Raw genomic sequence first — 13,846 nt, 5'->3', positions numbered from 1 at the left:
TCTATTGCCCCCTCCCCCGCCCCAGTTATCTTCGTTTTGGGGCATCTTCTGAGGCAGTCTGTGGTGAGGGCTGGTCGCTCTGGGGAAGGAGGCAAGACACAATGGCATTTCCACCGAGAGGGTGCTGGGCGCACACCCACACCCGCGCGCATCTCTCCCTCCCTCTCTAATCTCAGGCAGAGCAGCCAGGCGGCGATTGGAGGCTCCGTTTAGGACTGCCCCACGGCCTATTGGAGTCCGCTTTCCACGCTCCATGTGGGCTTGAAAAATCCCACCGCGGAAGGGGGGGCGAGAGAGGGAGGCAGAGAGATTGCAGTCAGCCAGCCCAGCAGTGCTGCCAGGAAGGAGGCTGCAAGCAGGGCGAGTTCCCCTCACGGTGCAGCAGAGGGAGGAATTGCTGAGGCGAGCTGCAGCTGTTGCCTTTTGAACTCAGAGCCGCTGAAACGACCCAGGTTGTCCAGATCCTTCAACCCCACTGTGCTCTGGGCGGGCAGTCCCGGAGCGCTCCTCATCCTCGCACCCCAGCCTGCGGCTGCTTCAGTTCCCTATTGCGCTCGCCCTGGCATGCCCCTGGAAGATGCTTCTGGTGCAGACTCCTCTGTGAGAGCCATAGGGGAATCCTTGACTCCATCATCCGATCTGCGTGGCTTATTCACTCCCGCCCCCCGACAGTTGTCTTGCACGGAACCCCCGCATCCTGTGCCACTCTCCCCGGGAGAACTTCAGCAGACTCAACCAGCAGCTCCTGCATGAGGCGTTGGGGGTTCAGTGGCAGCCAGGAGAAACGGCGGGTCCCCATCCCACCTGCCCATGGAGGCTGTAGCCGAGGTACTGAATGTGAGCTAAGCAATCCTTGGCTGTAGCGGAGTTTGAGTCCCCCCCCCTTTCCCCCTCGACGCCGCACCCCCTAGAACCCTGCAACATGCTGCCTGCCTTTGCAACAGCATGGACCCTCGCAGCAGCTTCAGGGCTCCTTCTCCTCGGTGACATCCCTCTGAAATTTGCAGAAGACAATTGTTCGGACAATTTGAAAGTGCAATAGAGGAGGAAGGACCTGGATCTCAGTGGGAGACATCAGTGCAGGTATCTCTACTGCGGTGTTATACCCCACCCCCCAAAAAAGAAGAGAAGGCGAACTATCCCGGGGTTACTATGCAATTGCGACTAATTTCTTGGTTTTTTATCACTTTGAACTTGATGGAATACATTGGAACCCAGCACATCTCCAGGGTACGGCGACAGGGAAGAAGTAAGTGCGCAGAGATTTATACCTGCTAACTTCTAGTCCCTTCCTCTGCTAGTCACCTGTTCGGTAGCCTCCTGTCTCCCCAGATTTTGCTGCCCTGGCAAAAGATATAGACAGGAACAGGAATTAAACTAACCCTCAGGTATTTCAGGTTAGATTTACTGAGACTGTAGTCCTTTCCTGTAGCTCATTATCATTATTATTGTTAATTATTAATTATTATTAATTAAGGCTGGTCTGGGAGGTGATGTAACGCGCAGGAATGTTTTCTTTCTAAAGGGAAAAAAAAATCCCCCGAATATCCTCCCTTACAAGTGGATCAGATTAGCTCAGAATTAAATTGCAGTTACCTTTCTGGAGCAATCGCATTACCCCACCCGCTGCCATCACTCAGGGATGAGGAACAGGACATTTTTCACTCCCGATATGGACTAACCCTGTTGCCTTCTCAGGCATCTTTAACATCACCGGTCCAGTGGTGAGTTACTGGTGCTGGGCTGCTGATACTTGTCTTTAGTCATCAAGATTTTTCACCTGAGTTCTTGCGAGTCCTGCCGAGAAAGACCCTAGGGGTTTTTGCACCACGATTTTTTCCTAGAGTACTGAGGAGACCGCTGGTTCTAGTGTTAAGATCGCTATTGTGAAAACCCCTGGAATGAAGAAAGTTAATTTCTGCCTTCTTATCCCGACTCTAACAAATCAGACAGGAGCCGCATGGCCTTGGGGTGGGGTGGATCTACAGGGGAAGTCATGGAAGAAACGCAGCTGACGGGAGTGAGTGCGCACTGCGCCGAGAGAGGATGGGTTTGAAATGCTGGGCGCAGGCAGGCGGATTTTGATCGCCGCATTGTTCACCCGTCCAGGTTAAACTGTTCTCTTCTTTTGGTTTGGCCAGTGAGGAGCAGAGCAATTCGGGGTCAGAATCCAGACTCAAGGCAGAAAAAAACAACCACCCAATCAACCAGAAACCCCCTTAGAAAGCAGCTCGCAAAGAGGGGCCTGCCCAAATCTTGGGCAGTGGTGGGGAGTTTTATAGTTTTCTTGTATAGTCTTCTGGGCCAGACTTCTCCCAGTCTACACCGTAGGGACGTTAGGATCTGATCCAGAATCAAGGGAGCCTTTCGACTGACTTCTGTGGGCGTTGGATCAAGTGTCTGATTCCCCTCAGAATAAACTCCCACGAGAGGGGGAAGGAGGGTGTGACTGACAAGTCTGGAAAGGACGATGCTCGCAGAAGAGAGTCAATTAGCGTAGTAAGGACCGTTCTTCTCGTTCATTTCTGTCCAGGCCCCCTGATCTAGAGCGAACCCGGCTTCCTTTGACACTTTCTAGCCACGCTGCTTGAAAATGGGCTGTTTATTTCTGTTTGCCCCGACAGCTCCTGATACGAGCTGGGAAGTGTCCGAACACAACGGCCGCCTGTATTTCATCAAACAGTACTCGGGGTTATTTCCTAGCTCTTGCTCCGCTTTCCCCTCTCCACCTTGGCATAACTGGTCCTTGAAAGCTTCCATTGTATCACTGGCCTCTTGAATGCGAGCTTTGATTCACCTAAAGTGCCCTTGAAACGTAGCTCCGGAGTGACAGCCCCGGGGGCCGAAGTCTGCCCAGTCCCCAGGGCCGCTCAGAGAGGGAGCAGGGCGAGCAAAGTAAAACACATCAGGACGCTCGATTTATTATCCTTGGCGAGGGAACTGCTCGTGTTCTGATAACTCCCCACCCGCTCCTGGAGCTCCTAGCGGGCACAGTCCCAAAAGGAGAGGCTGCCCTCCACAAATCAACCAGCTTCAGGCCCGAAGCAGCTTCCCTCTGCCCCGCCAGACAAGAAAGGTGGAAAGAGCGATCGGTTTAGGCTGGGGTGGAAGGGAGAGGCAGAACACCCGCCCTGCTCAAACTGCCCCGACGGGCTCAAACCCTGGGATCTCACCCTGGCAAGCTCCCATGGAAACAAGCACTAACTCAGGGAAGGCCTCGGGATTTGGCCTATGAACACCCAACACTTGGTCCTTAGCACTGTCTCCTCGGCTCCGTGCATTTGAGCCTCCTGTGGGTCACTCGATCTGTGCCAGCAGCTGTCAAGTGGGTGGGAGGCTGTGTGCAGGTGGGAACCTCCCTGAGGCTTAGACTGTAGCTGAGTCCTTAAACTCTCCGGGGGGAGGCCTGGCCTGGCAGGGGTGGGGTCGGCTGATGAGCACAGGGCACCACAGTCTGTTCTCTGCATGCACTCGCTACACCGTTTCCCCCTTTGTGAGGAGTAGGGGTGCTTAGCGGGCTGTCCCACAGAACCGAGGATCCGGGCTCATAGTTTCTTTCGCCTTGAGGGGTGGCGGGGGAGAAGGTTGAAGGTGGGGGCAGTAGCCACCGGGCAGTCCCAAGGGTCTTTGCCTTTCTCCCTTTCTGTGCACCTTGCCTGCGTTTTCAGGCGCTCGTGCTAGGATCCAATGCCGGGGGAGGTGCGACCCCTTGTGTCCTCTGCAGAGACAGACCCTCTGCAGGTGCAGTTTTGATCATGGGGCGTGGGGCCAGGTCTCAGCTGTCGCCCCACAGGCTCCTGGCTTAACAGCTACCGAACAGGGAGGCGGTAGGGTCCACAGAGCGGCCCCAGTTCAAGGCCCCGATTTTGCTCCCATTGAAGTGTTGCTGCTGATTGCAATGGGGGCAGGATGGGTCCCTAAGTGCTTGTCTCTGGAAAGAATAAAGGAGAGTAAAGCGATCAGGTGAGGTAGAACAGCTGTTTACCCCACATGGTGGAGATTCATTTCTTATCCTTTGGACAAACTAATCAGGGAAAGCAAATTGGGCAAAGGATTTGTATCAAAGGTGGCCAAGCCCACTGGGTCTTTGTGTTTCAGTAAGGGCCCAATATTCACCAAGACCCAAAGCCATAATTTTCAAAATCAAGTGCTTAAACTAGGCTACTAAATCTCTGCTTAGGCACCTAAGTTTGAGTGGTCTTCTTTATCAAGCATCTGTAGCTCCAAAGGGATTTGTGGGTGCTCAACACTGTTAAAAATTGGGCCATTTTTATCAGAAGTCTATGATAGATTCAGCTGCCTAACTAGGTAGCCAGGTTTGAAAATGTTGGTTCAGATGTTTAACTGACAGTAAAACACAAATTATTTTTTTTAAAGAATAGATTCATTTCTGCAATTTTTCATAGGTCTAAAATACCATAGTTAAACTAGAGACATGCTAGAGAGCTCTTTTACATAGCATAAAAAGATCAGATTGGTGGAAATTGAAGCTAGAAAAATTAATGCCAGAAAAAAGGCATACATTTTTGATAGTGAAGATAATTACCCTTGAAAGAGCTTACCTAAGGGATTCTCGTTCCCTTGAAGTCTCTAAATCAAGACTGAGCATCTCTCTGAAAAATCTGGTCTAGTTCCATGACCAATTATTGGGTATAAAGGAGGAGATACTGGATGAATGTATAATTTATGTATTATGCAGGAGGTCAGACAGGATGATCACAATAGTTACTAGCCTTGAGACCTATGGTTTGACACCAGTGAATCTTTGAACTCTAAAATGATTAAGTGTGGATAAGGAAAACAAATGAAAAACCAATCTGTCTGGTCCACAAAAGATTTGCTCTAGACTTGTCATCTGCTTTACACTTCAGGGAAGCCTGATCTTTAAATCTGTTATTAGGAAAGCACTTTCAAAATTCACTTTATTTTTTTTTAACAAAGGACAGAATACTTACAAACTATCAATCAAACAATCAGTATTTTCTCCTTTTATTAAATATCCAAACCACTTTATTAATTACATTTTAGATTTGCACTTTTTAAAAAACAGATAATTCAAAATATGTTCAGCCAGCTCCTCAGTTGGTATAAATTGAGGTAGTACCACCGGTGGCAACTGAGCTATGCTGCTTGAGAAACAGCAAGATCTGGCCCTGAAACTCTAACTTATTTTATTTAGTAAATACAAAGCTCTGTCAAGTGTTTTTACCAACACAAAAGCTTGATCCTGCATTCCTTGCACAAGTAAAACTCCCACTGAAGTTAATGGAAATTGAGAGTGTTCAGTCTATTTCATGATCAAGTTAAATGCCCCGTCCTGCAGGCCGTAGAAAGACAAAACTCCCATTGAAGTCAACAACAGAGTGTGGACAAGGGGCCGGGTCCTAATTCAGACATTTGGCATACAGTGGATAACAGTTCAAACCCGAAGACACAGTTAGCAAAGGGATCAGTTGTTTTATTCTGATAACACTAACGGTTAACAAATTAAGTTGTTTATTCAGGCTCTGCAAGAGACATTAGATCAGAGTGTTAGACTGACATAGATAATAAAATAACATTATAAACATGGCCATAGATACAGAATTTGCACAAAAAAGAATAGGATTAGGCAAAGTGAGTTATAAATTCAATGATTGTTCCATGGACCCTACATATGGGACCAGGGATATTTGTCCTGTGTATAAGAGGTAGATAATGATGCACAACTGACATGCAGATGTGGATTAGTGGGACATCCCTCCTGCTTCCTTTTTTTCTTCACTGCTGTGATTGTATGTTCACAATAGCTAGTGGTCATGTAGAATTATAGATCTCCCTTCAGTGGACCATGGTAACCATTGTTAATTGAGGCCTCAGTCCTGCAAACGTATGCAAACGCTTAACTTTAAGTACATGAGTAGTCCCACTGAAATTAATGGTGCAAAGCACATGCATTAAGGGTTGGCAGGAGCAGAGCATGGCTGCATTTCTACACCAATAACAAAATGGTGACACATAAAGGAATTGCCATTTAAAACACTCCAGCATTTTGTTGTATATCTGCATTTTTAACTCCCTCACTAGAGGACACCATTCATGTGGAAGTAAAATGTACATTTTATGTTTTTGACAAGAAAAGGCACAGCTTCTACAAAGCACAGTATGATAAAAAATGTGCAGTTGCACATTGGAAGATTAATTTATTTGAATAGATATTTCCACCCATCAAATATTGAAATACATTTTTTTTTTTAAAAAAGCCAGGACGTATTGCAGTTGACATGGAAATTTGACATGGCCTTCACAGCTGTAATATGCCACAGGTTCACTAGGCCATAGGTGCTGTCATCGTAGACGCTTTATGCTTATTAAAGAAAGAAAATAAAGGTTGTAACACCATCATTTTTAAACAGCCATTTGATGAGCAAACAGCCATCAGGCAAGCTGAATCTGTCCTTGAGTGGGATTAAATTATCCATTGTGCATTTTCTTTCAAAGTATACTTTGTGTGCTGACCTGATGATGTTTTCTCCCTGAGGATTGTACCATTATACTGGCAGAGTAAATGATTTGCTGATGACAAGCCCATCTTTTTTTTTTTCCGGTGAAAGTACATTCCACATTTTGGGGTGTCAGATCCTGTTCCTCTTGAGGCAGACAACAGAATTCCCATTGTGTTCATTAGAAGCAAAAGCCAACCCTCTGGGAAAGACCCATAGCAATGTTTCATCATACTTTCATGAATCACAGCCATCTTCAGCAACAGCCGCATTTAAAACAATAGACTATATTGCTGAAGTCAATAGAAGTATTTCTTCCCCAGCATTCTAAGCATGATTTCTTTGGCTTGATTAGTTTCCTGTTTTATATATATAAATAAGTTTTTAATATAGTTACACGTCGTGAAATTATATGCATTATAATACTGCTGCTTTTTAAATACCAATATCTATCCCAAGAACAGAGGTTCAGTATGAAGCAATCATAGTGTCAACATAATAATATGTAGTTTAAAATTTAAGCTACTGAGGCAATCACTTTCTATAGTTAAAATTACAATTGAACTGAAAAAATATTTCTATACGTACAAGTTCTTGATGCCCCTGAAATAAGATTGTGTACCAAGAGTTTTAAAAAGCCTCCATCTTGCATCTGAAATGTATTAAATACTCTATTTACAATGGTTTTAGAGTTTGAACCTGCTTCCATTGAAGGCAATGGAAAAACTCGAATTGAGTTCAGTGGAGCAGGACTGAGACCTTAGTATTCAAGATCTTAAGAAAGGATTTTGAGGTTAGGAGAAATCCTGTATTTGGGTATTTGCAGAGTTTCCCAACCCTTATGTGGGAGTTACCCATATAGGAGGACATAAGGCTCTGTCCTTTTTGTATCTATGCTTGTAGTACATCTGGTAAGCTGAACATTCTCACACATAAAAAAGAATAACGATTTTACCACCTTAGCCCATTGTACCAACTCATCCACTGAAATTTCCACTGATGTCAGTTGATTTAGCTCAGTGATGAATTTGTCCCTTTAAGAATTGATATTAGTGTGACAAATCTTGAAGTCCTCAGTCAGTTTTTACTGACTGACTTCTTACTCTAGCAACATTCTCACTGAAGGCAATGGAAGTTTTGCCTAATAAAATAGAAGTAAGAACTTCAAGATCTGGCTATTTATTATCCATTGCTTAGCCTGTTTGGATCCTTTTATCGTGAATAATACAAACACTCTTTTCATTTCATCATAACTATCACCCAACCATTCACTGAGATTATTGAGGTGTCCAAATTTTAGTTTTTAACATGTCAGGACCAATGGCCACTGGGAAATCTCATCGCTAATATCCAGGGATCTCATAAGAACTTTTTTTCCCTGCCCAATATTTGAGTAAATTGCCTTATCTTGGTCTTGAAATAAATGATAAAAACGTAATGAGCTGGTTAAAGATATCAAATAGCTGATCAAAGAAAAATTTATCTCATTTGCAATTTTGGAGTAAGAATGAAACAGCATCATTTTGCCATCTTTGTACCCATATTATCCATAACAAAATGCTCTTATCAGATAACAGGAGGCAGCTGAAACCATACACAGTTATATTAAAGTCTGTCTGCCTGCTATTACCACAAGGAATGCCTCAGAAAAAAATTATTCTGAAGAAATTCCACCATGCAAAAACAGTCCAGTTTTCCAAGAAATGCTTTGTAGATAATTTAAAAAGTTGGACTTTTGGCAATGGGAAAACTTTTCATCCTGGGCATTGAAAATAATTAATTAATTATTAGACACTTTGTCAAAGTAGAAAATTCCAACAGGATTTATTTAAGATTCCCTTAACAACAACATTTTTGTAGCAAATAGTAATCAGAGTCATATATTGTGCTGTTGTTCAAAAATAAATAGATAGACAAACTTAATTGTATTCTATGACAAACTGGTTAATATATATATTTTTAGCTGGTACATTTCATTACTAATTTTTGTGATTAAAAATAACACACATCGAACTAAGGAAACTCATCATTTAAGCCCCTCCAGTCATGCAGCACAATATCACTACTAAGGAGACTGAGACTGCAGCACCAATGAAGTTAATCAGAATTTTGCTTTTGACTTTGGTTGAATGAACCCATCCTGGTCTCCACAGTAGCATTATGTTACCTTGGTATGTTACAGACTCACTGAACAAAATAATGATTGGTGACAACAGAAAAAAAGTATATATTTATATTTAAAAAATGAAAATAAAACCCTGAAAGATGTGTCTAAACTAAATAATGTTAACATATAGCTATAAACTTCACCCTCCCACCACCCAGCCTCACCCTGTTGTTTGTCACCGTCACCCCTTGTCATGATTTATATTTAGACTTGAAAGATCTCTTAGACAGGGGCCATGACTCTTGACATATTCTATGCGTGCATAGAAGATTCTTGGGCTTTTATGTAAAATAAAATAGCTTATAGGTTTGGTCTAGATTAGTGATGGGTGAATCCCTTTGGTCTACAAATTGGGCTGGAAATCTCATGAATACAGACTCATGATTTCCGTGGCTTCCCGGCATATGCCAGGTTAGAAACACCTAGAGAAGAGATCTCTCTAGGGTGTGGGGACTAGTAACTAAGGAAAGCTGTAGTAATCTTCCATTGAGGCAGCTGCTGAGGACAGGAAAATGCTGGATGAGGATGTGACAAACATAAAGTAGGAACTTTGAAAACAGCACAAATCTTTTGTCAAGACATAGGGCATGTCTACACAGTGATTAAAAACCTGTGGCTAACCCATGCCAGCTTACTCTAGCTTGCGTGGCTCAGGCTAACGGGCTGTTTAATTCCAGTGTAGTTGTTTGGGCTTGTACTAGAGTCTGGCCCCTAGGATCCTGCGAGGTGGGAGTATCCCAGAGCTTGGGCTGCAGCCTGAGCTGGAATATCTACGCCTCAATTAAATAGACCCGCAGAGTCCAAGTCAGCTGGCATGGACAAGCCACAGTTGCAGTGCAGACCCTAAAAGTCTTTCTTTCATTTGCCCCTCTGTCACCAACACAAGGCCTTGCAAGCTTCATTATCATAATTCACCAGTGCTGCAGCTCTGCTGGTGGTAGCAATGATGGGAAGCTGCAATATTGGTAGGACTGAAACATTTTTACAACAGTGTCATCTAAGCCAACCCTGCAAGATCAGGCCCTGTTTTCAGTGTATAGCTGTAACTGGATGAAAATGCAAACCAGAGATGTAGGAGTAACCAACTGGTATAGCAATACTTGTAGTACATCTCTTGATGCTCACATAAAATATCAACACAAAACAAAACTGGTAAAACATGACACATTAATACGTTTATAAAGTTTATGTCTGTTATCGGCACACCCAGTAATCCCAACCAGATTGATGATAGCTTACTTTAATAACAACATTTTTGATTCATACCAGTTCAGCCAAACAGAGGGAGGAAAATCAGCCAGTGTCTGCACAGTGTGCCTCCCACACACACTTGACTGCATTATTGCATTGCTTGTTCACTGCGGTTACAAAGATCAGTACTGGCATGTAGTTCCTTAACTTTTTCTAGGCTAGTGAAGAAAGGAGGTTTACTTATTTTTTTTCATCTTACATTGCTGAATAGAATATTAACCGACATACTCAATATAGAACTAAATGAGACCACAGGATATTCATTTCACATGAGAGTTGGAGGGAAATATTTGTATATGCATTTGCTAAACAGCAGCATTACTAGATCAGCATGACTATTGCAATAAATATTAATATTAGAGTAGCACCTAGAGGCCACAACTGAGATCATCCCTTTTTGTGCTAAGTGCTGTACACACACATATTAAGAGACTGTCCCCATCCTGAAAAACTTAAGATCTAAATAAACAAGACTGACAAAGGATGGGAAGGGAAACAAAGACTGTTTCTGCAAACATTTGCTTGAAATTTGAAATGAATTGGCTTTGTCTTTAGTCATGCCGGCTTTGTGTTTGTGTTCCATTAATGTTCTAGCAAGCTAGCTTTGCTAGTGTTAATACTTGTAAAAAGTGAATTTTAAGCTCAGATGCTCCAATACAATCAGAAGTGAATATAGAATTCTATGTTGTAACATTTGTAATTCATGCTGTGTTACGGCCGAGTGTGTGTGAGACCTGGGGCCCTGGTAATATATGTTACTTAAGTCATCCATATAGGGGACTAAAACAATACCACATGGTGTAAGTAATTAACCAATATGATGCACTTTTTAAATATTTGCAGCAAACCATTCATGAAGGATTTGAAGGCCACAAATGATTTGTTAAAGAAAGTGACAAACAATTTTGACTAAAGAATACATTAAGCAAATTGCTAACTATTCCTCAACAGAAAATGTCACAGGATAAATTGTCATTCTGAATCATTCACCCAACTGTAATCATACATTCAACGCACTACATAATGTTGCTCTGTCTGTAGGAGTCACTACAATTACACTTTCAATTACAGTATTCTTCTAGAGAAAACACTAAGGCCTGGTCTACACTACACGTTTAAACCGATTTTAGCAGTGTTAAACCGATTTAACGCTGTACCCGTCCACACAACGAGACCCTTTATATCGATATAAAGGGCTCTGTAAATCGGTTTCTGTACTCCTCCCCAACGAGAGGAGTAGCGCTAAAATCGGTATTACCATATTGGATTAGGGTTAATGTTGCCGCAAATCGACGGTATTGGCCTCCGGGCGGTATCCCACAGTGCCCCACTGTGACCGCTCTGGACAGCAATCTGAACTCGGATGCAGTGGCCAGGTAGACAGGAAAAGCCCCGCGAACTTTTGAATTTCATTTCCTGTTTGTCCAGTGTGGAGCTCTGATCAGCACAGGTGGTGATGCAGTCCCAAATCCAAAAAGAGCTCCAGCATGGACTGTACGGGAGATACTGGATCTGATCACTGTATGGGGAGACAAATCTGTTCTATCAGAGCTCCGTTACAGAAGACGAAATGCCAAAGCATTTGAAAAAAATCTCCAGGCTATGATACAGAGTCCACAGCACAGTGCTGCGTGACATGTGTAACGGAAAGCCAAAGAATCAAATGGACGCTCATGGAGGGACGGAGGGGGTACCGAAGACTCCAGCTATCCCATAGTCCCTGCAGTCTCTGAAAATCATTTGCATTCTTGGCTGAACTCCCAATGCCTGTAGGGTCAAACACATTGTCCAGGGTGGTTCAGGGTCTATCTTGTCAATTTGCCACCCCTCCCCCTCTGTGATAGAAAAGGGGGAAAAATCGTTTCTTGACTTTTTTATATGTTACCCTATGTATACTGCATGCTGCTGGTAGATACAGTGCTGCAGCAGTAAACAGTAGCATCCTCTCTCCTCGCTTCCCTGGTGGCAGATAGTACAGTGCAGTAGGACTGATAGCCATCCTGGTCATAAGCCCATGAGTGGTCCTGGCTGGCCTCAGGTGAGGCCGGCCGGAGGTGCCTGGGTAAAAATAGGAGTGATTCCTGGTCATTCCCAGTAGATAGTACAGAACGGCTGGTAACCGTTCTCATCATAGCAACTGGGGGCTGAGCTCCATCAGCCCTCTCCCTTTCATGTGTAAAGAAAAGATTCTGTACTGCCTGGACTATCATAGCAGTGGGATGCTGGGCTCCTCTCCCCCACACCGCTTAATCTCCTGCCTGGACTATCATAGCAGCTGGAGGCTGCCTCCCCCTCATTTTATCTCACTGACAAGTCAGTGTTTCTTATTCCTGCATTCTTTATTACTTCATCACACAAATGCCACAGTAGCCCAGGAAGGTTTGGGGAGGAGGGAAGCAACGGGTGGGGTTGTTGCAGGGACACCCCCTAGAATGGCATGCAGCTCATCATTTCTGCAGGATCTGACACAGAGTGGCTGTGCTCTCTGATACACTGGTTCTCTAGTACACTTGCCCCATATTCTAGGCAGGACATGACTATTTTTAGATACCATAAAGGAGAGATTGACTAGAGGAGTCATTCCCATTTTATCTTTGCGCCCCCGGCCGACCTCAGCCAGGGGCACCCATGACAGCAGCAGACGGTACAGAACGACAGATAACCGTCATCTCATTGCCAATTTACAATGGCGCAGCAGACAGTACAGAACAACTGATAACCATCTCGGCTGTCATGCAAAGGCAAATGAATGCTGCTGTGTAGCGTTGCAGTATCGCCTCTCTCAGCAGCATCCAGTACACATATGGTGACAGTAAAAAAAAGCTGAACGGGCTCCATGGTTGCCGTGCTATGGTGTCTGCCAAGGCAATCCAGGGGAAAAGGGTGCGAAATGATTGTCTGCCGTTGCTTTCCCAGAGGAAGGAATGACTGACGACATTTACCCAGACCCACCCACGACAATGATTTTTGCCCCATCAGGCACTGGGATCTCAACCCAGAATTCCAAGGGGTGGTGGAGACTGCGGGAACTATGGGATAGCTACGGAATAGCTACCCACAGTGCAACGCTTCAGAAATCGACGCTAGCCTCGGACCATGGACGTACACCACTGAATTAATGTGCTTAGTGTGGCCGCGTGCACTCGACTTTATACAATCTGTTTTACAAAACCGGCAATCCCGTAGTGTAGACGTACCTAAGGGTCCAACACTGCTAAAAGCTGAGTGACCTCATTTCCTAGTAAAATTAATGGGATTTGAGAGTATTTGACCCCTTCATTTCAGTTTATCATAGAGAAGTGACCCTTTACATTTTTTTTCTTAAATATTGAATGTCTCAGAACAACATACATTGTAACATAACAGAATGGATGAGCTGGGTTCTCAGCCAATAATGCAACAGAGACCCGAAATATATTTGAGTATTTCATAGTTGTGTGATCTCTTCAAGGGCTAGATTGTGTCTGATCCCTTCACGGTTGCAAAAGGTAGAAGGAGATCTCAGCGATTCTCCCTTCCTGTATCTCCTCCCTAGGCAAGGATTGGTCACACAGATGAGCACAAAAGTAACTAGAGTTGAAGGCCTGCACAAGTGGGCATGGCATGGCAGGGAAAAGATAGTCCTGTTCCCATTTGTATCAGCAGTGTTGACTGGCCATCTGTCAAGATGTGGTGCAAAGGCCAACACATTGCTTCCTGAAGCACAGTTCTTACCCTGGCTCCCACTGGAGCAGGGCTACTCACACCAGCTTCAATGTAAGCTACAACAGAGCCCAAATTAAGTAGATTAATCTGAGATTCCTTTTTGTTTTCTTCATTTCTGTGGTTCATTTGTTACATAAAAGAGGCAGCTAACCAAAGAGAGAACCACCACTAAAGACCATAGCAGATCATGAATTTCCAGAGTTATTTCACAAACCGTCAGTAAGTTATTGAAAAGGAGGCT

General features: G+C 44.1%; 1 protein-coding gene across 1 annotated transcript in view; it reads left to right on the top strand.

Moving 5' to 3' along the window:
• Nucleotides 1-272: 272 nt before the first annotated feature.
• The window catches only part of RSPO3 (R-spondin 3), a 102,945-nt gene continuing 89,371 nt past the window's right edge, over nucleotides 273-13,846 (top strand). The window contains exon 1 of the mRNA XM_050949878.1: nucleotides 273-1,249. Within this exon, the coding sequence (XP_050805835.1) occupies nucleotides 1,153-1,249 (97 nt within the window). The 5' untranslated portion in view covers nucleotides 273-1,152. The remainder of the gene's footprint in view (nucleotides 1,250-13,846) is intronic.

The sequence above is a fragment of the Gopherus flavomarginatus genome, chromosome 4, assembly GCF_025201925.1.
Source record: "Gopherus flavomarginatus isolate rGopFla2 chromosome 4, rGopFla2.mat.asm, whole genome shotgun sequence".
In the NCBI taxonomy this organism is placed as follows: Eukaryota; Metazoa; Chordata; order Testudines; family Testudinidae; genus Gopherus; species Gopherus flavomarginatus.
This window is presented reverse-complemented; position numbering and strand designations above follow the sequence as displayed.